At 39.5% G+C, this 25,011-nt stretch overlaps 1 protein-coding gene across 2 annotated transcripts; it reads right to left on the bottom strand.

Annotated features, from left to right (window-relative positions):
* Positions 1–5,022: 5,022 nt before the first annotated feature.
* Positions 5,023–23,421, bottom strand: ACTR3B (ARP3 actin related protein 3 homolog B). Of its 2 annotated transcripts, none has more exons than XM_017746773.1 (11): positions 23,318–23,421; positions 21,414–21,538; positions 20,375–20,485; positions 19,921–20,016; positions 19,659–19,766; positions 18,249–18,392; positions 17,477–17,650; positions 14,895–14,987; positions 7,042–7,167; positions 6,560–6,643; positions 5,023–5,970 (listed from the first exon to the last, which is right to left on the bottom strand). In XM_017746773.1, the coding sequence occupies exons 1-11, from the start codon at positions 23,403–23,405 to the stop codon at positions 5,791–5,793; spliced, it is 1,329 nt and encodes a 442-aa protein (XP_017602262.1). In that variant the 5' UTR covers positions 23,406–23,421; the 3' UTR covers positions 5,023–5,790. The 2 variants fall into 2 exon arrangements, with proteins under 2 accessions (XP_017602262.1, XP_017602261.1); XM_017746772.1 differs by having other exon boundaries at positions 5,023–5,974; positions 23,318–23,420.
* Positions 23,422–25,011: the final 1,590 nt, after the last annotated feature.

Here is a 25,011-nt window from a genome sequence, read left to right as displayed (position 1 = left end):
CCCCTGCCCGGCAAGGACCCTCGGGTCCCGTGATTGAGCAGTTCCTCAGCAGAGCCCGGCCATGCGGCTGGAGAAATAAACATCTCTCAAACATCTACCAAGAATCCGTCCATATATATTTCTTTTCCACGGCCCTCCTTGTTTGATAGATCGTGTTACAGAATCGCCACTGTAACAAAAGGCATTTAGGTTACATGTTGTAATTTGGCAGAAAGTAGCCTAAGCTTTCCAACTAACAGCTCAGCACTCTTCTGCTACTCCAAAGACAATTCTTAGTTACATTCTCATCCATTTCAAATAACATCAGCATTGGTTTATCTTCATTACAACTAAACACTTGCAGTTCTACAGGGAACCATTGATTGCAGAGGTTCTTGGAGTAAATAATTTTCAGATATGCAGAAATAAAAGTTTATATCCTACTACTTCTGTAATATCTAACAATACATCACGAAAGCTCCCACCTCCATTCCACAGCAATGGAGAATCCACAGCTTTTTGCTGAGGTGTGAAGGACGAGTGCAAAAGAGGAATGAGTTTAACAGTGCAAGGTTGGCTACTGAAGCTTGTCTGCTTTCACTTCCTTAATACTTCAATTTCAGCATTGTCTACTCAAGATCTGAGCTACTCTGACCAGTGCCTGCATGGCAAACTTAGCGTGAGGGAAGGAAACAAGCATAACATAACACAAAACATTCTACTGGACTGTATCCTTTAATAACATTCCCCATGAGAGGTTACCAGCTCCTTAAAGCCAGTGAGTTGTGAACAGCATATCCATGAACTGCATGTTACAGGAAACAGTCTGTAATCCCCCTATTAATCCTTGGCATCAGGGCACACACAGTGTAATTACAGACTGCAGCAGAATAATTTGAAAACTTTATTCCACAGGGCCATAATTAGATCCTGGCTGTAATCCTTTAATTGGCAATATCATCTAATGCATTACAGACACACCACACAACTACACGAGCAAATGTGCTAAAAACTCATGCAAGAGCCACAGCAAAAGCAACAGCAGAGCCAGGAATGCAGGCTGTTAAACAAGGATTAATTAATTAATAAACATCAGAATATACAACCTGAAAATACCAGGATTTCTACTCTCGCTGTGTATTTATTGCATCAGAGGTTGGTGTTCAAGAGCACCTGACTGGATGCACAAGTCAGAAGTATTGAAAAAAATCTGTCATAAATTGCCACTTAAGTCACTCAACCACCACTGCTTAGAGTGGACAAAACTTCCTTCTTGAACAATGTGCTGGTACAGCTGAGAAGGCTGCTGAGAGCTCTGTGCTGTGAGATCACACCATGGCAGCTCTGTGTGTCCCCGGGAACACAGGAACAGCTGTGGCAGCTCACCCTTACCTTGCACCAGAGAAAGCTGCAGCTCACAAGATCAAATCTTTCTTAATCTTTCATGAGAACAGGCAGGAAGAGTAACTAACACATAACAGGTTGGCACAGCAAGACCCAAGCTGTGAACACACAAGCAGAACCACAGAGGTTGTTCATTTAAACAACATCAAGGTAAAAAGCGTCAGGTTGTTTGGAAGCCAAAGCAGCAGAGCAGCATCCTTCAGCATTTTTCTTGGGTGCAGTGCAGGGAACTGCAGCAGCCCCTCCTCAGCTCCCCTCACCACACTGCTTCAGTGTGTTCAACCCACAGTGCCCAGAGACCAAAATCAGGCTGGGATTTCCACCCCACCCCCCAACTTTAAGCCTTTAAGAATTAGATGTAACATCTGTGCATCACATCATAGAGTTTTATTAATTAACTGAATGGAAAAAGCACTGACAAAGGATGAGTGAACCAACTTCTTATAGATGCATACATGCTAGGATGAGATGACTTGTCCTCAGAATGTAATTATGCTACTCTTTGAAGCCAAAGTCAGACATCTGTACCTAAGGATTTGTCACTGAAGTCAGTCAACACACTGGGTGCTAAGGTAGTGTCTAAGAGGCAGTCCCTAGGAAAAGGTTAGGAAAAAGCACACAGAAATTAAGTGACCTGCCTGAAGGGATGCAGCATGGGCAAGACTGACATAGCAAGTGGCTATAAAAAATGGAAAAGAATATAAAGTATTACAGGATCAAAAATGCCAATGAGAAATCTTTTCCACTGACTTTGGATCAGACCCTGGATATTGACAGAGGAATCATAAGAGGTGAAACAGCAAGAACAAAAGTGACGACAAAAGCAAGACACGAATACATATCCTTTTGATTCTTTCCTCCATCGTGTACGTTAGCTTGCAGAAAAGAAACCTAAGAAGCTGGAAAGCTATACAGACACTCCCCTTTGCTACTCTGTGTTTTTCTTTACCTTTTGCAAAACTGCTCTTGCTAGGGACCAGTGGATGAAAGTGAGGTAAGTGGCTATTTCACAGTTTTACCTGAGCTTTCATCTCTGTAACTATCTGACAGCACCACACAGCACTTCTTAATATCATGCAACACACTTTCCATTAGGCTGGAGGCTGCATCTCTCTGCTCAGTATCCCTGGTGGTTTTTAATAAGGTTTTTGCTTGTTCCATCTCTAACCCTTGTTTGGCAAAACAGCAATTTTTCCAGATGAGAGAGAATCCAGTGATCATAAAGAATGAATTATTTACAGAAACATCAGTACTCCAGTACACGTCAAGACTTCACTAATTGCAGTTAATTGAAAGTACCACACTGAACATATGCACAATGCTCTTCAGGTTCATAAAAGCTTCAAGTATTTTTAAATACTACTGAAAAAAAAGGGAAAGGCTCAAAAGATTGTTAGCAAGAAACAATACCTTCCAGTTCTAGAGCACTGACTCAAATCAAGCCAAAGTTAATCAAAGATAGAACACATCATCTGCTAACTGGCTGAGGGGGAGGGCAAGGTAATCCCTTTTTCTAATGGGCACACAGTACCATAAACCTTCAACAGAGCCAAAAGCCCCAGTTACAGCTATGCAGATCATACTGAACTTCCTGCAGTTTAGCTTACCTGTGCTCTGCCTCCATGCAGTCCCTCCACTGAAGCCATGCTGTTGATGAGATCTTTGAAGAGCTTTTAAAGAGATATTCAAGGCATTCTACAAGCCAATTTAAAAAACCCAAACAAACCCAAAGCAAACAAACAAACCCGAGGAACCAACTTCACAAGACTGATTTAGAAAGCAGCAGCAAAGCTCAAGATCAATTTAAGTTCCAGGTTCACTGTGCTATTCATGAACTTGCAGTTCCACCAAGCATGGTGAAGCACTAACAGATCATTGTGCTCAGGAAAGCAGTGGTGGGGCGAAGGTTAACACTTCCAATCATCTCACAAAAGTGTCTTGTGATCACCAGGGACAAAAAAGGATCACAACCCCTCCAACAACAGCTGTAAGAGCAGCGAACCTTTACCCTCACCAGGTTCCAGGAATGTATTATGTTTAGAGAGAGAGCACTCCTTATGAAATATATCATGCTGTGCAGAAGCCCACTAGGAACTGTTGGTGTGTAAGTGCCTGGAAGCGGACTAGGTACCTGCTGGCCCTTGTTTACAAGTCTTGAGTTCAATTCCTTCCTCTGTCCAAAAGGATTCAAAGCCAAACCACATGCTTCTTTCTTACGTCAGCACCCAAAATACAAGGGGATCATTTTCAGTGTCTTTGTGGCTTTTCACTAACTATCTGCAAAAAATCCATAAAATGTAACTGAAAAGGCAAACTTACTTGCCCTCAAACTCAAATTATCCCAACAGCATAAAGACGGAAGGGGGGGGCTGATAACTCACATTTGCATTGGTCCCCTGACAAATCTCACCTTGGATTTTTTTCAGCACAATGACTGCTTTAGACTCAACATGGTCTGTAGTGTGGCAAGCAGTTTAGGCTTCAAAAAAGTTGAAGAATAGGGAAATTCATCTTCAGATCATTCAAACATCCTTAACATTCTTACTATCTATATTTTTAATGAAGAGTAAACATGAGCCCATTTCCCCATTTGTTTTCAACGCAAGTCTTGCTCACTTTCTACAAGCTTTTTTTTCCCCCCCAAATGAAACGGATGCCCATGCCTTATGTCAGAAGTTTTTAGCAAAAGATTACCCACCTCCTGCAAATTTCAAGATACCTTAATGCCTGGCTAGAGCTGTTTGCAAGCCATGTGTAACATCCCATGCTACTTGCCCAGCATTCCCTATTTTGTAGCACCACGTGAGTGTGCTGGGGCCTCAGCAACCACTTTCTCAATGCACCAAATGTGTGAAATCTTCCTCTAAAGCCCAACTCCAGCCACGTTTTGCTCTTGGCTCTGGATTCTGCTGTACAGGCCAAAATCCTAAGTAGGCAGCAGTGCAGTAACAAACTCGAAATGTAGATTTTAAACACAGACAAGCTGATGTACCACTGGAACAAGCTGCAACAGTACACATTTTAATAGAATATCCGTTTCTTTCTTAGTGAGAGGATTCAGCAAATTATGCTTCAATGCTTTTCCCCTGAGTGCTGAGCTTTAAGTTCAAAAGCATTCAGAAGCAGGCTTGAGTCCTGCAGTCTCATTTTGTTTAATTTCTAACTTAAGCTGAACAAATAATTGGTTCGTCTCAATCCCTCCATGCCAGCTAAAATCAAATTGATTTGTCTTACAAAATTCTTACTGGGTTACACAAACTGTACAAAACCTCTGCTGACACAGGTAGGACAAGTATCAGCAAGGACAGAGGAAGCAGGATTTCCTACTCTGTTAAGATTTAAGCCATAGAACAAAAGCTGTGCCCATAACACAAAAACATGCACCCACAACAAGGTAGTTAAGCCCTGGAACAGGATGCCCAGGTGTTCAGGAACCTCCATGCACAGAAACTTGACTGGCCCTGAGCAAACAGAGGTGATTTTGAAGTGAGCCCTGCACTACACAAGAGTCTGGACCAGAAATCTCCAGAGGTCCCTTCACATTCAGTGTATGTGATCCCACAGACACTGACATATAAATGCCAAACCAACCTCATGAGATGAAGTGGGGGAGTAAATCAGGACAACCACAAACATTAATAAAGATGTTAACAGCTTTTATTTCACTGGTGCAAGGCCCATGTGTCATCCACCACTCACCAACAGCAAAACAAAACATTATCTCCTAAAAAACAGTTTCAGAAAATTCAAAACAAAGTAACAGTGTCTATAATAAATTTCGTACAATACTGTAAATCACTTTGTATCATCCAAACATGAACAGATCAGTTTCTATCATAAATGGCTTATTATTTTCCCCCCAAAAATATTGGGGGGGGGCACAACTCCAATACATGCCTCACACCTGGAACTGCATAACACCACTCCATGACATTGATAGCTGTTCGTGCTTAGAACTAGGCATCAATTCACCCTAGCAATGTCATAAAATACAAAATGGTATGAAAACCTACATTTACAAAGTACTGTCCCAATCCTGCAATCTATTCCATTTGGGTAGGTACCCGTATCCATTCCAACTCTCCTAAAGGCAATGTGGTATTTAGTGCTCCATTGCTAAAGGTTTGATTGCAAACTCAGGGCACAAGTGGGAAAGGTTTAAATCTTTCCACAAGCAGTAAAACACTGCCTTATTCTTCTAGATTCAGTTTCAGTAGTATTTGCACAACCCCCTAAACCGAGACTTACCTATTTTCAATTACCTCACATTTAGGAAGAAAGAAGGAAAGGCTCTGAGTAGTCAGCAGAGAAATGGCTCATACTGAAATGACTTGGGGCTGTAAGCTGTGCTTTAGTGCACCATGGTGATCCAAATGCCTCAGAGTTAACCACATCTTGCTTCAGTATTTACAGTATCTGCTGCTTTCCTCTGCACTGCATGAGTTTCTTCAACAGCACAGTATCTATCAGAGATCTTACTTCCATTGGGTGAACATTATGACATGACTCCAAAAACGGGATTGTGACGACAAATACTAGGGCCATACTCTTCATAGTCCTTCTTGGTGTGACACACTTGGAAAAACTCTGGCTATAAAAACATAAAACAAATCCCCCCAAAAGCATAAGAACATAAGTAGAAAAAACCAACAAATATGTAACATCTTAGCATTTCTGTAGATTGCAGCTTTATGACATAGTATTACATTTTGAAATATAATAAAATGAGAAATTAGGATATGAATACAACTAATCAAGAGAAGTTTGTCTGGTCATAAGACTGCTTGTAAACACAGCAGTAAGAACTCCCACTTGGCAGACAGCAGTTGCTCCCATTTTCCTGTATTTGCTTCTGTCTTGCATTTAAGACCATTGATTTGGATTTTATATTCCTGAAGTCCTAACTGATCTCGAGTGCTGACTTCAGGAATAAAGGCACTATATTGCAACTATCATATAAAAAAATACATCAGAATTATGTCAACTCATGATATCCTTACTCAAGCTCCCATTTGTCCTGTCCAAATTTTACTGAGATAAAACTTGGGTAAGGATTCCAGAATGTGACATAGTTTAGGCTGTCACAATGAAAAAGTTTAAAACTTAGTAGTCAGATCAAATACACCCAGAACTCAAAATGCAATAAAAATTAAGAACAACTTTGATAAAGACTTACTGTTGAAGCCAGCATGGAACCTCCAAACCAAACTGCATAACGCTGCATGTGATGTGTTATCACTTGAACTTCCACTGGTTTGGGCTAAGGAAAAAAGTTCATATTTAGCTGGTTTTTCAAACTTAACGTGGTCAGAACCAGACACCTTCAACCCTCCATTCACATCACTATCACACTTATTACTCAGATATGTTCCCCCTAGGAGACCAAGTCATAGAACTCTTCATGGTAACTGTGATGAAGGACACAAATCCCTCTTGCCTACTGCTCACACATCTCCTAGAAGGAAAACCAGAACTGCTTACAGTAATTTTAAGATTCCTATAAAGAGATGTCATACACTGCAAGGCTACCAGCGCATTTAACAACACATAAACATATCCTACTGACTTTACAATGTGTTTTCACTAGTGAGGTGAAAACTTTGAACTTAAGTTTCTGTCACTAGTCATGTAATTAACACACTTGAAACGCTTGCTTACTTTTATCCGACCACCGCTGAGTTCCTCACTAAGCCGCAATCTTGCATCCACCACTCTCTTCAAATCCCTTTGCAGTCGTCGTCCAAAGTCCCTGAACATTGTGGACCCTCCTGAGAGGACCACATTCTGTGCAGAAATTAAAGACACATTCTGTAAATCTGTCTTCAACCAAGTTTCCCACCAGCCAACACTGCAGAGGTGACTATTTGGATCTCAGCATCATTGAGAAGCTGACAAGGAGGGCAGAACACCTTAAGCATCCCCCAATTCATAGGAGGTTCATGGCTCCCCTACTTTTCTCCTTTAAATACATTTATGTAGAATGGGTTATTACAAAAGAGGATTCCATTAGAACCATGAACTATTACCCTACAAGTGCAGAGCAGCAGAAGTAAGACACTACTTCAAGAAGTTTCCCTGAGAATGTTCACAGCATGCAGTTTTAGCCTTGACAATAAAAAGGCTCAAGTCTCATCATATTACATAGCTACAAAATTACCTGAATCTTTTTTTTAATTTCCAGAGTTCTTCAAAAAGACACCACACCTTCACAGAGAACTGCAGAACAGAGGAAGGTATGATACCTCTTCCCTTGCTTGTCTGGTACTACTTACTTTTCCAAGCAGAATCAAACGCTTCTTAGCTGGACTTGTACTTCGATTCTAAACAGGCATTTTAGGACTTCCCATCCCTAATTCTGATAACCTTGCAGCATCACAGACTAATGCAGAAGCCATTTCAAAGGCAGGGGATTCAGAACAGGACCCCTAAAGCATAACATCAGACAGGATCTCTAGAAGTTAACACTGCAAAAATGCAACTCATGATCAGAAAAAAGAACTCCATATGACTAAATTGCACATGTGCCTCTGCACAGTGCTGCAACTACAACCCCAAGTGCCAATTAGCACTTTCTAAAACCACTCACATGCCTCTGACACATGTCTACAAGGAACTTGGATCAGGAGTTCATCACACACAGGTCTAAGGATTCTCTCTCAGTAACATTTTTTGACATTGCAGACCAAGACTGTGCACATGAAGAAAGAATCCCTGACCCACTGTTTTCAGCCTGCACATGGATCTGAAGAGTCAAAGACATGCATAATAAGTGTTCACATTTGCAGGGTGCAGAAGTACTTGGATTTTAAGCAACAGATAACCAGGGAAGTCTTGTTTGTACCTTGGAAAGGGAGGAGAAAGCTGTTTGTTTATTCATGAGAAAAAAAAATCCCTGCACATCGTAAAAACCATTACAGTAGAAAAAACTCATTTCTTCACAGCTTCAGATTATCTACAGTATAAAAGAATGCATAACAAGGCAGGTGTCCTTTAAAGAAAAAAGCACAAGTCCCCATAACGTTACTGAAACATTTCCAAAAGGAAAAGAGGACAGAGAAGAGGAAAGGAGCCAGAAATCACAGCTGGTCCTAAAGTTAAAGCAGGAGGGAGGATTCCCCCTACTCCCCCCATACATAAGAACATCTCTTCCCCTGCATCAAAGTGGTCATGCACTCCACTTGGGAAAAGGAAATTGCTAATGGGCAAAAAAAGACAACAACCAACCTGAGTGATGAAATAGCCATTAAAAAGATGCCATCAGAAAATACTGCCTGGAGATAATGAAGCTGGCAAAGAATGTGAAAGCAATAATTCTATTCAAAGCAAATTAAACTTCAAGCATACTCCATAAAGTGGACAATGCTACCACTAAGAATAGATTCCAAAATAATCCCAGGAATAATTTTTCAAATACATGCAAGACCAATTTATACAAGTACAGAGTTAACAGTATCATTGGGAGGATCCTTCTACTCAGTTACCATTCCAGGGTTAGAGGATAAGAAGTTACATCTTCTTCAAATTATGATTATTCAAGTACTTCTACACACTGAAATCAGTTCAACAATAACACTGCCCAAGGAGAACAGAAGCACCAAGGTACAAATGTTGAACAGATGAGTCACCTCATTATCACATATCTGGACCAGCCAGGCTAAGCAAAATTCTGGATATAAGTAACTAGGCAACACCAACTGCCTTTAGAAGATGGTTAATTATACAGTTACAGTTCCCCCTGCTCCCCGGACTTCTTGTCAGTGCCAGACCAAATCCATGCTAACTCTTTAGTCAAGACTTTTGATATAGAGCCTTCCATAAGTTCTAAACTCAGCAAGTCAGACTTCTGCAAGGTCAGAAGCCAGGTACTCCTCACTTACAATGAAAGCAGAATCCACATTCATTCCCCACCCCTCAAATACCACACCCACCACTTACAAAGGATACAGTAACAGTGAGAAAAGATAGGCACATTAAAAAAAAACAGAAACGAACCCCAAAAAACAACCAAGGGAGCACCACCCACCTCACCTCCCAAATGTATTCGCTAGAATAAATCTGAGTAATTCCAGTAACTGCTTAAAAAAATCATAAAAATGAAGCACGCTAAATATGACTGTGGAGAAAGCTTACTAGAAACGTTTGGGTTTTCAGCCTGTCAGGGAATCCTCTGACCTCCCAGAAAAAGACATCAAAGAAGTTAGGCTTTAAGTATCTGTTTCCAGCTGATTCCTTTAAAGAAGACTTCTTCTGATCTTACTCTGCTCAAACACACTTCAGCTGGTTTAACAGCTCCGAGCAGCCCCCATGTTTCTCAGCTAATACCAATTATCATACCTACTGATGGAAAGAACCTCCAGCTGGTTTTCACTTTTATAGCTAACTGGCTGCACATTTAAGTTGTTTTGAAATAATGTGTTCCCTTAACAGAGAGGGATGAAGCCCTTCCACACACCTGAAAAAGTTCACTGCAACAAGCAAATAAATGAAAGTGGCCTGTTTCTGGAAGTAGACCAGGAGAGTGGATGCCAATCACAGAATCATTAAGGGTGGAAAAGACCTCTAAGGTCATCGAGATCATCTCAGACGGGTGGCAAGAAATTTCCCCCTTCTCATCAGCACCTTTTGCTTCTCTTGCGAACTCTGTGGTACTGAGTTTCTCCTCGTACCATTTCTGGTATTATGCCTGTACAATGTAACGCTGCAGAGACATGAAATTACCCAACAAAGCAACCCAGCTCGTACAACAGAAATCTCTGACTAAATCAAGCTCACATAAAATCCCGAAGAGTGAAACTAGCTCCTGAAGAACTCAGCACTACCAAACACAAGGTGCTGAATTGGTTTGTGCATCTTCTCACTGCACTGTGGTGTGAGCACACTCTCAGCTGGACACATCAGACTTTGCAGCACCAAGCTGAAAAGCATCCCCTGCTTTTCTGGCAAGTAAGAACAACACATCCCATTTTCCCTTCTTTCCAACTGACAGCCTGAATTAAAAGTTAACATGACACAACCAGACCACCTGACACATGTAATTAGATCAATATATGACTGTTAATAAAAATTATTATGGGCAAAACCAGGAAGGTTCGCAAGCTGAAGCCAAGCACTTCCTTAGCAAGTGAATCAATTAACCTGCATGTTTCTGTTAATTTGGTTAAAACAGGGCACTATTTGCCAACATGGTATGGAAAGTATAAGAATAAATACTGTTCATACCAAACAACAAATATAATACAAAGAAGTGAATTTATTGTGAGAAACATTACTTTTCAAATACATTTACTTCTAATGATAAAGAAACCATTTCTTTTTCCTTAAAATCATGATTTTTAACATTCATTTCACATTTCAAGTAATAGCATGAGATTTCAGCATGACTTATGGTTGTGCCATTCTGCAGAAATATGCCTCAATTTCAAAAGAAACCAGAAAACCTTGCAGATGCACTGAGCCATTGTTAAACCAACTAGGAGGAGTAATCTTATAAATTTATTTACAGCTGTGATAGGAATAAGCAGGGCTTCTCCTCAGTGCTCCTGTGCTGCACTGACAGAGTTAAGCACCTGTCCTGCTGCCAGCAGATGCCATGGACTGGTAGCCTCTCCACCCTTCCCAAACCCCCAGAGCCTCCCCACTCTGCTCTGGGTCAGTAACAGAGAATTTCTGTGGTGCTGGAGCACAGATCAGCAAAGCCAGTCGAACAGTGCCATCTACCCACCACACTGTGCAGCTGGAGCTGCTCTCACACCAAGTGTTTCTATTTATCAGCAACTGAAGTCAGAAGTGATAACAGGGGGTTTTTACCACCCTGTTAACCTCCTGGACCTCTCCAGTCTTTGAGGATGGGCTCTTGTGAGTTGAGCAGTTTAACCTGCTGAGTGAACACTGACACAAGTGCAGTCCAAGTCTTAATTGCACCAATGGGCTCAACTATTTCACTAAGTTCTCATTTTGAGAGAATCCACAACAGCTGCACACCCAGCTAAAAAGTCACCCTCTCTAAGGAAAAGAGCCAATATTGTCAAAACCCTCTCTCCGTGCACCTGCATTTCCGTGGAAAACCTGCATAATTCATCAACAATATAACACCACACTGGCCAGCATCCTACAGTCCCCACCTCATGCAGTGTTTTCAACTTGAGAAGTTGGCTTGAAAGGTTAAGGATGTTGTCATTTGATTCAGCATGATCTGAATCATGAATACTTAAACATGCTTGGTATTGAATGGCCGCAGGTTATGGGATCTTGTGGAACCACACAGAAGTTGACTTCAGCTGTGGGATGGATTTTTGGGGGTGCACCTCCCCCCCACCCCAGCCCCCACTGGGATCTGAGAAAGCTCATTAGGCCTCAACCCTGACAAACTGCACTTGGACTAAGTCCTTCTTGAGCTTAAGAGAAACACTGTCTGTTCCCAGGTGTTTAGTGAGAACCTGTTTTTTAACAAACAGCCTTGCAAACTTACTTTCCTTGCCTGAGTAACAACTCAAGTGAAATAATACTTCTGTTATTGAACTTTCAAAGAAACTTACCAACTCAAATTGTGGCCAGGATTGAAAACTACCATAATTAAAGCCCACTCTCTACTGATCCTGTGAACAGCAGTCGAAACTGAGATCCTTTTGAGCTCCCAATTCCCAGAAAGTAAGGGGCTCCTGTGTATGTCTCAAACACCAATAATCAGATGGCTGTGCAGCCAACCAAGGTCTGTTGGTAATAACAGACAAGAACTGCTGGTAACAACAGGGACTAATGCTATTAACACACTGTGAGGAAGAAAAGGATTTGGCTGGAGAAGAGGGGCAAGGCAGATATAGGGCATTTGTCCATGAGAAAGAACCACAACGCAGTACAAGGAACAAGAGGGAGGAAGTGGGCATGGACTATAGGGTGGGATTACTACCACCGAAGGGCCCTAAAGCCCTCCAACCCATTTTCAGAAAGGCTTGAAAGAAAAGACTGCACATGGTAACTAATTTACATGGAAAGCAAGAAACCTATTTGGGGCAGAGAAACCTGTCCATAAAAAGGTACCTCCACCCCAAGCCTTGGGGGTGCCCCCAAGACCCTGGATATGTCATTGGACAGACTGATGCAGCTGGATTGATGCTGAAACCAGGACTGGTGCTCCCTTTTGCTTTCTCTCTTTAATTCCTCTTTTCCTTTTCACGCTACACCCTGATGCCTTAGGTTTTAACTTTTGTATTTTTCAAATTCTGTACTGCTTAGTGTGTAACTCTTTAGTTTCTTGTAGCCTGCTATCTCATGATAGGTAGACATAACAAAGCCTCTCTGGGCCTGCTCTTCAAGGAAACCCTGACCGTCCTAGGCCCAGAAAGTATAAACCAAAGAGCCTCTAAAGGGGGCAAGCTGAGGGAAATTACATAATTAAACCGAAGCTTGAATTGGAGAATTAACCCTGATATGCAAATGAACCAAACCTATAAAAGTGTGAAGAACTCGTGACCTGTCATCCATCCCGGGGTCCATCTTGGCAATGGCCTCTGGCCCTCAGGGGGTACCTTTGAAGGCCTTTCAAATAAATACCTGCCTTATTCCTTTACTCCTGTCTAGTCTCTGTTTCTAGGAGGCCTCTCAAGGCATCAACCCATTTACCCAAAACCCGCTGCTGTGTGCTTATATAGTAGGTCAGAAACTAACAGACCAATTTCCATGCCAAGTGTGTAATTTATTAAGAAAACTTTCAGAGCCTCTGACTTTTGTCATTCCTTTTGACCAATGAGCATTTATGAATCTTAGATGCTTTCCTCCCCTTAAGAGTCACAGATCTGGCTACAGAAGTCTTATCTAGGTTCTGCTGGCCCAAACACGAGGTAAGATAACTGGCCTTGTGAGAGAGATGTTGATGAGATTAGGAAACAGACATATTGCCAATAAAACTCAGAAATACCATAGGACGTCAAAAGATGGGTTGTGGAACAATGATTCAAAGGCTGCATACCACATAAAGTCTGCAAGAAGGATATTAGGTACTTGGGTATTTTCTGCAGGAACACTAAGGAAGAATCCAAATACATTGATGGAAACTCAGCTCCAAAGCACAGGGCCTTGGCTGGCTACCACTCAGCACCATGGGCAAGTGCTGAAACTGATAAACCTCAGAGAGAAAGTACGAGTGGAGTATTTCTGCATCCATACACTGTTTTAAACAATGAGAACAAGAGATGCTTGTCCCTTTGAAGCGACCTTGCTTAAAGAAGATAGCAACTATCACCACTAATAGCTGCTGATATTTCTCAGTACACTCAACAGGCAATTGTGAAACATTATTTTAATTAATCAAGTATAATGATAAACAGAAAAAGGAAAAACAAAGTCTCAATCAGTGCCAAGCCAAGGGAAAGTTATTTGTCTGCTGATTATGATGAGGCAAAAGTAACAACCTCAAATTTTAAACACCACTTTCTAAGTCAGTACCAAGCCCTACCCTATCAAGCAAAGAAGCTGTTGCTGTGAGGAAGCTTTGGTCTTTCAGGTAAAAAGCAGACCCTAAACACAACCACACATTAAGGGGCTTCTAAAGCCTTCTGCTACCTAAGCTTGAAGCCACTGAAGACATCTACAGTCACAAATGAGCCTGTGAAGTAGTTTAACTATCCCTTTTATCCTGCTCCACAGATCTGCTCTGGAGTGCTACATCTTGTTCTAGATTACAGAGAGTGTTTACCAGGCAAAGAGAAGGGACTGCAAAATTTTAGTAGTTACAAATTACCCTGAGACATGACTTAGGTGGAAGTTAATGCTCATTCTAACAGGTGAGGAACGCTACCACCTTTTACATGAGCAGGCAAATCTCTGTGTGCTATTGCTTTATGCTGTTACTTCGAAAATGGTACTGCTCCTGCTCAAGCAGAAAACTGGGAACCATGGGATGTGCTGCCAATACAGAGCTTGACATGGACTATGCATGTCAGTACCTTACTTTTCACTCCTTAAAAATCAGGGACTGCAAGTACCTCTGGACTACAGCCTAGGCAGGTTTAAGGTGGCCTAACTGTTGTCTCCTGAAATATTTTCAGTTTTCATGTACATTATAAGTGATTCAACACCGACTAAAACTGCAGACAATGGGCAGGTAAAAGACAAGGCTATGAAAAAAACCAATTTGAAATCACTACTTAATAAAGCAGGGGAAGGAGGGGAGTGAGAGGGGTAAGATCACAGTATAACCCTTAAAATGGGCAAACCAAAGTGGTCAATGCACAAGAATTCACATTACAAATGTCAGATACAAATAACATCCCTGTACCTCAGTTCCTCAGGGACAATACTTATATATGTATCAAGCCTTTACAGATAATTTTCTTTCAAAACTAAAAACCAGCAAATATTTAGTGGCATTCAGAAGTGGCACTTCATTTAATTTCTCTACAAAGTTCACATTTCTCATCATGGAGGATGTGGTATCCATGTATAGGTTTCTGATCATGATGCTGGTATTTAGTCTTTAAATAAATAACATGAATCTTGCCAGAGAAAGGCCATACCTTATATAATGGACGCCGGACATCAATGGGACAGTTCTGTATAACTTCATCAACTACATCCGAAATGGATTCCATGAAATCAGGGTTAGCAAACTAAAATGAAACAGAACAGGCATTAGATTTTTCATCCAAAGAACAGAGGGGGGAAAAAAAGGCAGAAATAAGACTGTGGAGAGATTTTATAATAGGGGACAAGTGGGAGTTTCAAGTCTTGCTCACCACTTATTCTACATTAAAACAATCACTTCTCTACAAAGGAAACGAGAATTTCTTTTTCTGCTGAGAAACTCAGATTCTCTTTCTTGGTCAGAAATTCACTGTTTAGAGTTTATGCACTATGGGCCTTTTATTGCCTGTGACATGAGTTTGAGCTCTCCTGCAATATTAAACATACTATTACTATGCACTGTGGTCCTGCCTTTCCTTTCAAGTGAGATAAAAAATATCAGTGTGCAAATCAGAATGTTTCCCTGTAAAAAAAAAAAAAAAATAAATTAATGCTTCTAAAATACTCCAGTTAAAATTCCCACCAAAAAGTTAGATTTTTTTTTCCCCAAGCCCAGGAAGTATCTAATGTTCAAAAAAGCATAAACAGTCTACAGTTTTGAGTGAAAGCCCCCACCAATGACAATGCAAACATCAATAGAGTGCTAATGTGAATTTCTGCATTTATGAATACTAGAGAGTCAAGAGTTGCTAATGCTAAAAAACATTTTAGTGGCATTTTTCCACTTAAAACTTAACATAAGCTTTAAAGAAAAGAACTGATAATAGCCCACATTTTTTTCCTTTCAGAGATTAAACTCTGAAAAATTAAATTAATTACCAGTATATAATAATGTATTATTCTGGATATATTATAAGCTTTTCCAAAGGGGTAGAAGTACATGGGATTTACATTCAAAGCAAGATGAGGTATCTACCTGGATGAACAAATAACAACAGTCAAACATAACAAGGATACACTGAACTGAGAGAAAATTAGCAAAGGAAGTTGGCTTGGAGCTCAGAAGCCCTAAGGATGATGGGGCACTCCCCAAGAATTCAAGCTAACCTCCACAGTAAGAATTAATCATGCAAGAAGCAAAACCATGAAGCCACATAAACCAAAAGAGAAGCAAGCAGCCGTGCTGCTGCACACAGAGTTTTCATCTGAATGAGCTACAGCCTGAAAACTCCTGAGTTCTCCACAAAGATATTGATAAAACAGAAGGGAAAAAGAAATAAGTAGAAGTGAGAGGCAGGGTATAACATCGTCCCAGAACAGGAGCAAGAGAACTGAATGTAAAATTGCAGTCTACTAGCTAATACAATATGGCTGGAGAATGGCAAATAAAATACCTAATTTAAAAAGTGGAGAAATAATCTGGATAACCACAAACCCCAAGACCTAACTTCAGGAGTAGTAAAGACTTCAGGACAAATTCTGTAAACTGAAAATAGGAAAACATTACAAGATAGCTTTACTGAAGGCAGCTTTTACTTAGCTAAGCTGATACCCTTTCAAGTGAGGAGTTAATGAAACACAACAAGAAATTCTCTTTGGATGCTGTACACATCATCTACTATGTTTTTCTTGTCTAGGAAGTCAGTTCAGGTTCAGGTGTTTTTTTCAATACAGAGTAAAGAAACTATCAAGAAATGAAATACATGGAAATTGGTCCTTCATCCTGTTCCCAACAGTCTTTTCAGAGACTTATGGAAAGAGGAGCTCTTAAAATGATGTCTGACATGGGATTCAATGCTTCTCTGTTAAATCACACGGGTAAACAGCAGGGAAGAAAAACTATTTAACCCAGAGATTAAATATTGGCAAGAGATCAGATGGCTACAAACTGACCACAGAAGATTAAAGCAGGAATTTAGACAAAAGGTGACAGAGAGAAGTTTTTTAATATTCTTAAATAGGAGGAGGGTAGGAAAAGGGAAACCTCACCAGTGTTAATGTAGATTTCAATAGAAGTTTTTAACAGTATTACAGACTATGAGTGCCTGCATCAATTCAATCAAGTGTGCAGGAATGGAGAGGACTGTATTAAAACTTGACTCCTTCCTCTCCACAATATCCTGAAACTCACTCAAACTGAACTACCAAAAATCAGACAGATGAGGTACAGTAATCTTTCCCAAAATTGTACATCCTACTTATGACCACACCAACAGAGATTTCAATGGACTTCCTTCAAGAATAAATTTATCATCCATGCATTGTAAACTGATTCAGTATCAAAAGTCTGCATCCAATATTTAAAATATCATCAACGCAATGCTGAGTAGTGCCCAAAGGGATTGGCAGCAAAGTATAAAGGAAGACTTGTTTAAACTGACACTGAAAGAAAGAGGAAAATACTACATAAAAACTGTGAATTCAAACAACTTCTTCTCAAGTTCAGATTGCATTTAAAGGAACAGAACAAGATGTTTTAAACATCAGCCTGGACATCAGAAAAACACTTCTCTGCTGTGCTGAAGTCACCTGTGAGCGCACCTTGTTCAGGAGACTCACTGGCCCCTCACTGCCACGGGATGGCGCCCAGGCACCGGGAATGGCACAACTTAGCACAGCTATTCCCTGTTCTTACCTCGGGATGAAAGAAGATTTCGGGTCCGAGGAACCTCTCGTAACCCACATCGATAACAAACTTGGTTTTGTTGATGGCGTTGATGCCCGTGTACTGTTTGATCCACTTGCGAGAGTCTCCGTCGTACTTGGCAAATTCCTTCACTATGTCAGGGCAAATGTAACAGTATTTCTCCTGTTAAGAAACACCATGGATTAAAAAGAGCTGAAATAATTAGTACACTGGTGAATTAAAGTGCAACACAATCAAAAAACGAAACTGTGGGCATTTTTACAGATGGAGCTACTCGAGGGACTTTCTCACCGACATGACTACTGAAGCCTCAACCCCACAAGACAAAGCACAAGCCCCATTTGCTTCCAAAGGGCTGCACATGCTGACTCAGCTACATTTGCCTCTCCCAAAATGAAAACATCACCAACAGCAGGTCTGGGACAATAAAGAAGTTCAAGGGCAAGCTTTCACTGCAAGATCAGACCCACACAATCACTCTACTTTTTAAAAATTCTATTACAAAGCAAATTTTAAACAACTCCTAAGTTTAAATGCTGATTTCATCTGCAGAACATACTCCAAACAGTCTAGCATGAATATTTTCTTCCTCTTCCTCTTACCCCCACCACTTGATTGGATAAACCACCAGAAGCTGGTGTAATTATAATACACTGCCTACATTTGCTTTTTTAAGAGAGCCACTGGCAACTTGCTAGAGCCAAAAAATTAGTTCACGGAGATTTATTATATATGTATTAAGAGATAAAGGAGGGTGTACCTTTATGGCTTTTGCTGTCTCCAGAGATTGTTCAGGAGGAATTCCTACCTCCCTTTCCCTTAGAAGCTGTTGAATAAAGTAAGTAATATCTCTACCTGCAATAGGAATATGTTTGATGCAACTTCCAATTACATAGCCTTCTGCCTATGTAGGAGGAGAAGAAAAAACGTATTTAAGGGGAAAACTTACTGTGTATCAATAACTAACATTCATTTTTATAATACTCTGATTTTCTATTAAAAGTAAAATCTTTAAACTGTAAAATCACTCTAAAAATGTGCACCCCTACTGCAAAGTGGGGATCATTTTTATTTAAAGACCTTGATTACCACATAGAAACAGGTAAGGACTATCCAGTAGATACACAAGTGATAAATGGTCTTGTACAGATTAGTCAGATAAGATGATTCCTTTAAGGCATCATCAGAAAAGCAAACATAATAAACAGACTACCTGTGTTCTCTTTGAGAGTGAAAAATGAGTAGAAAAACATATAAAATTTATTAAGTTTCTCAGACACGAAAAAATAAATTAAGTAGTATCTAACAACAAGCAGAACAAAAATTAAAAAAACTACTTGCCAAATTTTTTTTTTAGGATGCATTTACTCAAAACACTGGTATTGCTGAGCCACATTATTTCACCCCTTCCTTTTTTCACACTTTTCAGAGTTTCACACAGTAAATGCTGTTTGTTCACAGCACTGCCCATGCAATAAAAATACTGAGAAGACCAGGCTAACACCAATGCAAGATGAAGTTAAAGGGAATCAAATCTTCATTTCCAAAATACCTGATCATTCAAGGACACTGTATGGTTCAAAACCACACAAAACTACATCAACAGATGTCAGTATGCACAGATAGCTCTGTATTTTTAACATCCTCACATAATTAAACTGATGAGATCAACCATGTACCTGAACAGGTATTTATACAAGTTTATAGTTGTTTCCACACAAGCAGAGTGGAAACAACAATATACAATACATCATATAAAAAGCACACATTACCAGATATATTAAACAACCAAAATACAGGATGTAAAAAAAGTTAGGATGTTTCTTGTCAGACACTGGTGGCATGCAGGAGACATAAACCCATGAAAATTATTGATACTAAAGAGAATTGAGGCATCACAGCAATAGAAAGTAGGGTTTTACACAGAAATAGCCTTTTAAAAGATGGTTTGATGGTTCCTTACTGTGACCTTCCTGTAGTCTGCAAGCTAAATTATTATATAATAAAGTTCACATAACGAAATACATACTTTTTCAAGGAAAAAAGTCCCAACCACCACAAAAAATTGTAAAATAAGGTTTCATTTGACACCTCTTATTTCAATCTGTCATAAACAAACCATGTCCTTGTACAAACCACTGCTGATTTCAAAGTGCATCCTACTACTCACCACGGGGATTACGTGGGTCACTCCATCACCACTATCGATGACAATTCCAGTCAGAGTCCGCTCCCCGACCTGCCGTGACGTCCAGGAGGCAGCTAAGGCCAACACTGCCTACAGCACACAGTGTTTATATTTAGAAGCAGGCAGAGTGTGCTAGTTTACACTCTCAAAAAATACTGTTTCAAACATTTTAGACACATGCCTACAAAAGGCCAGAACACTGCAGTTATATTGTACTTTAGAAGAACACATTCACTTTGTTCACCTGCACAGCAATGTAAAGTCCTGGGATATTAAATGATTCAAACATGATTTCTGCAAGATATTCTCTGTTTTCTGGTGTGTTCAGTGGAGGCTCTGTCTGCAAAAACAAAGAGTTTTGGAAAAGCACCTCAATAGGATCCTGCCTTGATTAGCTTGGTATGGTAATCAAACTTTTAAAGTCCTCAGTGCACTCAAAATAGAAAATTTCAAACAGAATTTAGACAGTGTTTGAAGCTTTTCAAAAGCAGCAGCTGACCTGCAGTAGCCTGCATCACAAAATTAACAGAATGTAGTTATAATGCAGCTTTAAAGATTAGTTTTCTCCTCCCACCCCAAACCCTCTCACAGCTGAAATAAGACATACAGAGAAAAATCCTCCAGCAGAGCTACTTGTGCTTGGAATGGCATTTGGTTTTCCTCTTAAAAACTTTCCTTACCAGATCTCATTAACTCACCATTAAAAAATAGTGATCCTCAGGCTCAGCTCGAAGGTACTTAAAAATGACCTGCTCCATGAACCTCTCCATGAGATCCCAGTCTTCAACAATACCATGTCGGATAGGCCACTGCAACAGGAAAACTTGTCAACACTGGATCATGCAAGGACAAATAAACCCAGGAACAGTCCAACACCTCATCTCACATGTATCTTATCAAACCCTCCATCCTGACTTTAATTTAGAGGCACAATTCAAAGTTAGCTCCTGCTCCCACATACCTCCAAGCCAAATTCTACCTTGCAGGACTAGCAGCCAGAATCCAGACTATTCCTGTAAGTCTGTTGCAGAACTGTGTTTTAAGGTCTTTTTGTATAAATTTTATTATTTATAAAGTTGAGAATTGTACTTGGCTTCAGTATGCCTTTCCATATTATAAAAAGAAATAAAGACCATATAGGCTATATATTTTTCAACAAAAATTTCTGGCAGGGATGATGTTTACCTTTAGTTCAATATTAAGAACACAGCTGACATTTAAGTAACACAGAAGGATGTATAAAATATTATTTTTTCCACATAGTTCATAAGCCAGTAACGCTTTGTAAGTACAGGAAGTCCTTTACTAGGGTATGGAAAATATGATTCACAGAACAGCAGCACTGAAGACAGCCCTTCACAAAACAATTGTGACATTCCCTGAAGCAAAAGTATCCAACACATTTCCCAGTTCGTATGTTAAAAGGGTACACTTTTAGCAAGAATTTAAATATTCAGTGTATATCACTATTTTAATAGCTCAGAATTTTGAAAACTGAACAGCTGCACTATATCAATGAATATTTACACAAACACCAACCACACAAGACAGCACTAGTAAAACAGATATCTAAAAAAGGGTAAAGCCATGAACCAAATCATGCAGTTTTTAAAAATCAATAAAAATACTTTATAAAAAAAGCAAACGTGTTTTGAAGGGCTATCCAAAAGTCCTAGAACATTTTATCATGAAAATGTGAGACTTGGGAAAAGCTGTCTAAGTCTCCTGAATGCTCACCTTTGTAGCATAGGTAGGTTTATCTATGGCTTCATCTCCTATGAAAAAGTCCAGATCATCAACACCTTTCATTACTCTCCTCTGAGCCTGGTCCCCCACTTTGGCTGACTCTCGGATTGCAATACCTTAAAATAAACCCAAAAAACAAATAAAACCAAAAAAATTTAAACAGCTAAATGCCAAGTGATGAATATTTTTTACTTAAGGATTTTTTTCCAGAAATAAAAACTGGGATATAAAAAGTACATGTAAGGGATCTACTGACAAGACAATATAGCCGAGTTCATTCTTACTCTATCCTACAGGATTCTGGTCACCCATCCCTCATTAATGCAAATAGTAATTCACAGAAAATACTGAAAATGCCTTCTGTTACAGACTTCAGCAGAGTGCAGCATTCCAGTAAGCAACACAATTTACTGAGTTTTAACTCTAGAATAAAGGGGAAGAGCACAGGAGAAGAAGAAAATAAACTGTGTATTCAAAAGTAAGTATTGGAGTCATTATCCTGGTTGGTGAGAAAACGGAAAGAGGGAGGGGAGAAATCAATTTGCAGTGCTACAGAGAAATCTTTGGAGACACTTGCGCTTCCCATTAGCAGCCTGCAACTACCACTAAAATTATTAGATGATGGCTGCTGTAGGCAAGAAGATGAGACAGCAAAAATCAAATCTGGGGCAAGCTAAAAATAAAAATGGAATGAAGTACTGCTAAAATGTAACCTTATTTATATAGTTTTTTTTAAATATGTCATAATCAGGATCTAAATAACATACAGCAGAAAATGCAGAGTAGGCATGCATCATCCACAAATACTACTAGCACCAAAAAATGACTCACAGGCAAACGATTCTTTTGGAAAAACATCTACACCCCAACAGGTTTACAGCTGTATAAAACAGGATTTATAGAAAATTCACAAGAAATCCCTACTATCCCACTTCTTTAACATAAGACATTTAAATCTTTACCAGTAGTTTAGGTTTGGAATTTTACAATCCTTAAAATAGTGAGACTGTACTGCAGCTACAGCTGGTGAAGAACACGTGTCCTCTTCACTTCTTCAGCCACCAATTACCTTTATAATTTCCTTATCTTTATGCTTTCTACCCTGAGTAGCTACAAGGTAGTCTAGATGCATTAATAAGTAGTTAATTGGCAAAGTTTACAAAAAGTAAAAAGCAGTGTTTAACACAAATGGATGTAACATGCCATTATAGATATAAATACATAGTCAGTGCTACTATTTCTAAATATATATAGCATTTCAGAGAAACTATTAAGAAGTCAATTAAAATCAAGAACACCAGAAAAGTATAACATTTTAAACAAGTTTAACACACAAAAAAAATTAAAGAGTAAATCTGTTCAACAAAAGCATGGTAAATGTGCAAGAACATTTTAATTGGTAAATACACACTCAAAAGGAACATTTTCTAATAGGAACAACTTTTTTGAATATTACACTGTCTACAGTCCCAGACAATGTAAATAAGGCAGACACCACCTGCACTTTAGTACTTAATTTGATTGGAAGCCTTCCCCAGATTATCCAGGCTGTAACCATGGTGTCAGGTAGACAGGAGGTAAATTGCATTCTGTCTACTCAAGAGTCTGGGCAGAAAAATAATGGAGATAAAAAGGAAATTGGACTGGAGTTCTCTTCATCTTTGTCATAGCAACCAAGAGCTGGTTTAATGAGCAACAGTCCAAGCTAACTGCAAACAAGGAGCTCTGTTTAGCTACACTCTAGCCAAGGATGCTAACACGATGAGTATCACTTCCCAGATGGACAAGGGACTACGACAGCTGAGTTAGGAGCTGGAAGCACGTCATTTAATCCTGGAAGTGCTCAGTGACAGCAGTGTGTATTACAATTTGGAGGGACAGAAAAATCAACTCACATGATGGGATAATAAACTGAGGTTCTGTATTTCCTGCATAGCCAAGCTTCGTATACCTAGGGGAAAAAAAAAATGAGCACGAGGTCATTAGATGCACTTAGATGCAGAAACATGAAGAAAAAAAATACTTTCAATTCTCTCTACTTCTTAAAGTGAAGATGAAACATGTATCACATGCCATGTCCACATTTTCTGGGTTATGCTTTCAAGTATCATCCTGCTGAGAAGAAAACTCAGAAGTGGTAAATATTTTAGGTGTTAATTTATTTTTCAGACAACTTCAGCTTACAAATTTTGCTAGTGTTATTTTGAACTATCAAATCTGAAAACTCAGCTCTTACTTCTTCCATCTTGTTGACCAGCTATGACAAAGGATAAGCAGGTCACATTCCACCCTTTGGTAAAAACAGGGCCATGCAGATTTTACTCTTCAGTTACCATGACCAAAGAGGGCCTTAAGACTTTACATATTTCTTTAATATCCTCAAATACAGGAAAAAAAAAAAAATAGTACCGTGTCACAAGTACAAACCACAGCTGAGAACCCGTGTTACAGTCATGATACAATTCCTTTTCAGGCCTTGAACAAACCACTCATCTCCTCACAGGTAATAGTGTGTGATAAAAGACAAATACTACACCAAAGCAAGCCTGCACTGATGAAATGCATTACAAACAGACAGCAGATGGTACAAAGCATTGGTCATTTCTTTCAATATACATATAATATCTATTTTAACAAGTAAAGGATCAAGAGCAAAAACGAAGGGGCAAGAAAAAACGCAAAGGAGTTTCCACATAAAGCCTAAAAATTTCTACACGGTGTTAGTGGCTGCAAGCTACTCCAGGTCTTTAGCAACTAGAAACAATTAACATCCCTGACTGTGAAAAACAGCTCTCTCTCCCAGGGGGGAAAAAAAAAAAAAAAAAAGAAAAAACCCCACAACAACAACAAAACCCACTTCAGAAACAGTGTAAAAAAACCCAACCCAACTAAATTGATTGAATACTTGCCGAGACTGATGTCATTCTTGAATATTGCCATTAGCTTGAAACAGAAGTACAACAGCAGCATGATTTGAGGGAATCAGCATTGTTCACATCACTTTTACACGAAAAACCTAAAGCCATGACATTCTTAAATGAGATCAATGCTACTCTAGGTCCTAAACTGAATTTAAAGTCTTTGTCTGCATCCTATTCTCAATATTTGCAAACAATATTATGCCATGGCCAAAGCAGAGAGTTTGCATCTTCATTAGCAGCTTGAAAAGTAGGTTCCTCTTTACAGAGTATTTGGTATAAAAATACTCATTAAGAATCCCAGTTTTCTTAGATAAAGGAATTAAATCTAAATTGAATTATCAATGACCTTGGAACTTAAATATTTATACTTTCAACATCTCTTCAAAGCTATAGCTTCAATAGACTTCAAACAATAGTTTAAAAGCCATTTCCCCCAAGGCTAAAAAGACAAGGACTGTGTTTTGGAGTGTCATAGGTTAGCAAGCATAGTCCCGGAAGGGACGTCCTTGCTAAGGGGTGCTTACAGTTTCCTCTGGGAACTGATAGAACCTATCAGCTGGCCAGTTTGAATATGGACAATTCTCTAAGCCACTTAAAGTTGTGATCACCTCTGTGATCCACATTTAAGAATAGGCAAACTCCCCCTCCAAGCTCTCTCTCGTTTCCGG

This window comes from Corvus brachyrhynchos, unplaced genomic scaffold (genome assembly GCF_000691975.1).
Source record: "Corvus brachyrhynchos isolate BGI_N302 unplaced genomic scaffold, ASM69197v1 scaffold18, whole genome shotgun sequence".
Taxonomy (NCBI): Eukaryota; Metazoa; Chordata; class Aves; order Passeriformes; family Corvidae; genus Corvus; species Corvus brachyrhynchos.
This window is presented reverse-complemented; position numbering and strand designations above follow the sequence as displayed.

Excerpts from the sequence above, each read along its gene's own strand:
- ACTR3B (XM_017746773.1), bottom strand. The coding sequence starts at position 23,405 with ATGACCTCGTGCTCATTTTTTTTTTCCCCTAGGTATACGAAGCTTGGC. Across the intron at positions 21,539-23,317 it reads TCAGTTTATTATCCCATCAT|GTATTGCAATCCGAGAGTCA; the intron begins GTGAGTTGATTT and ends GTTTATTTTAAG. Across the intron at positions 20,017-20,374 it reads AGGATCACTATTTTTTAATG|ACAGAGCCTCCACTGAACAC; the intron begins GTGAGTTAATGA and ends TTGTTTTTGCAG.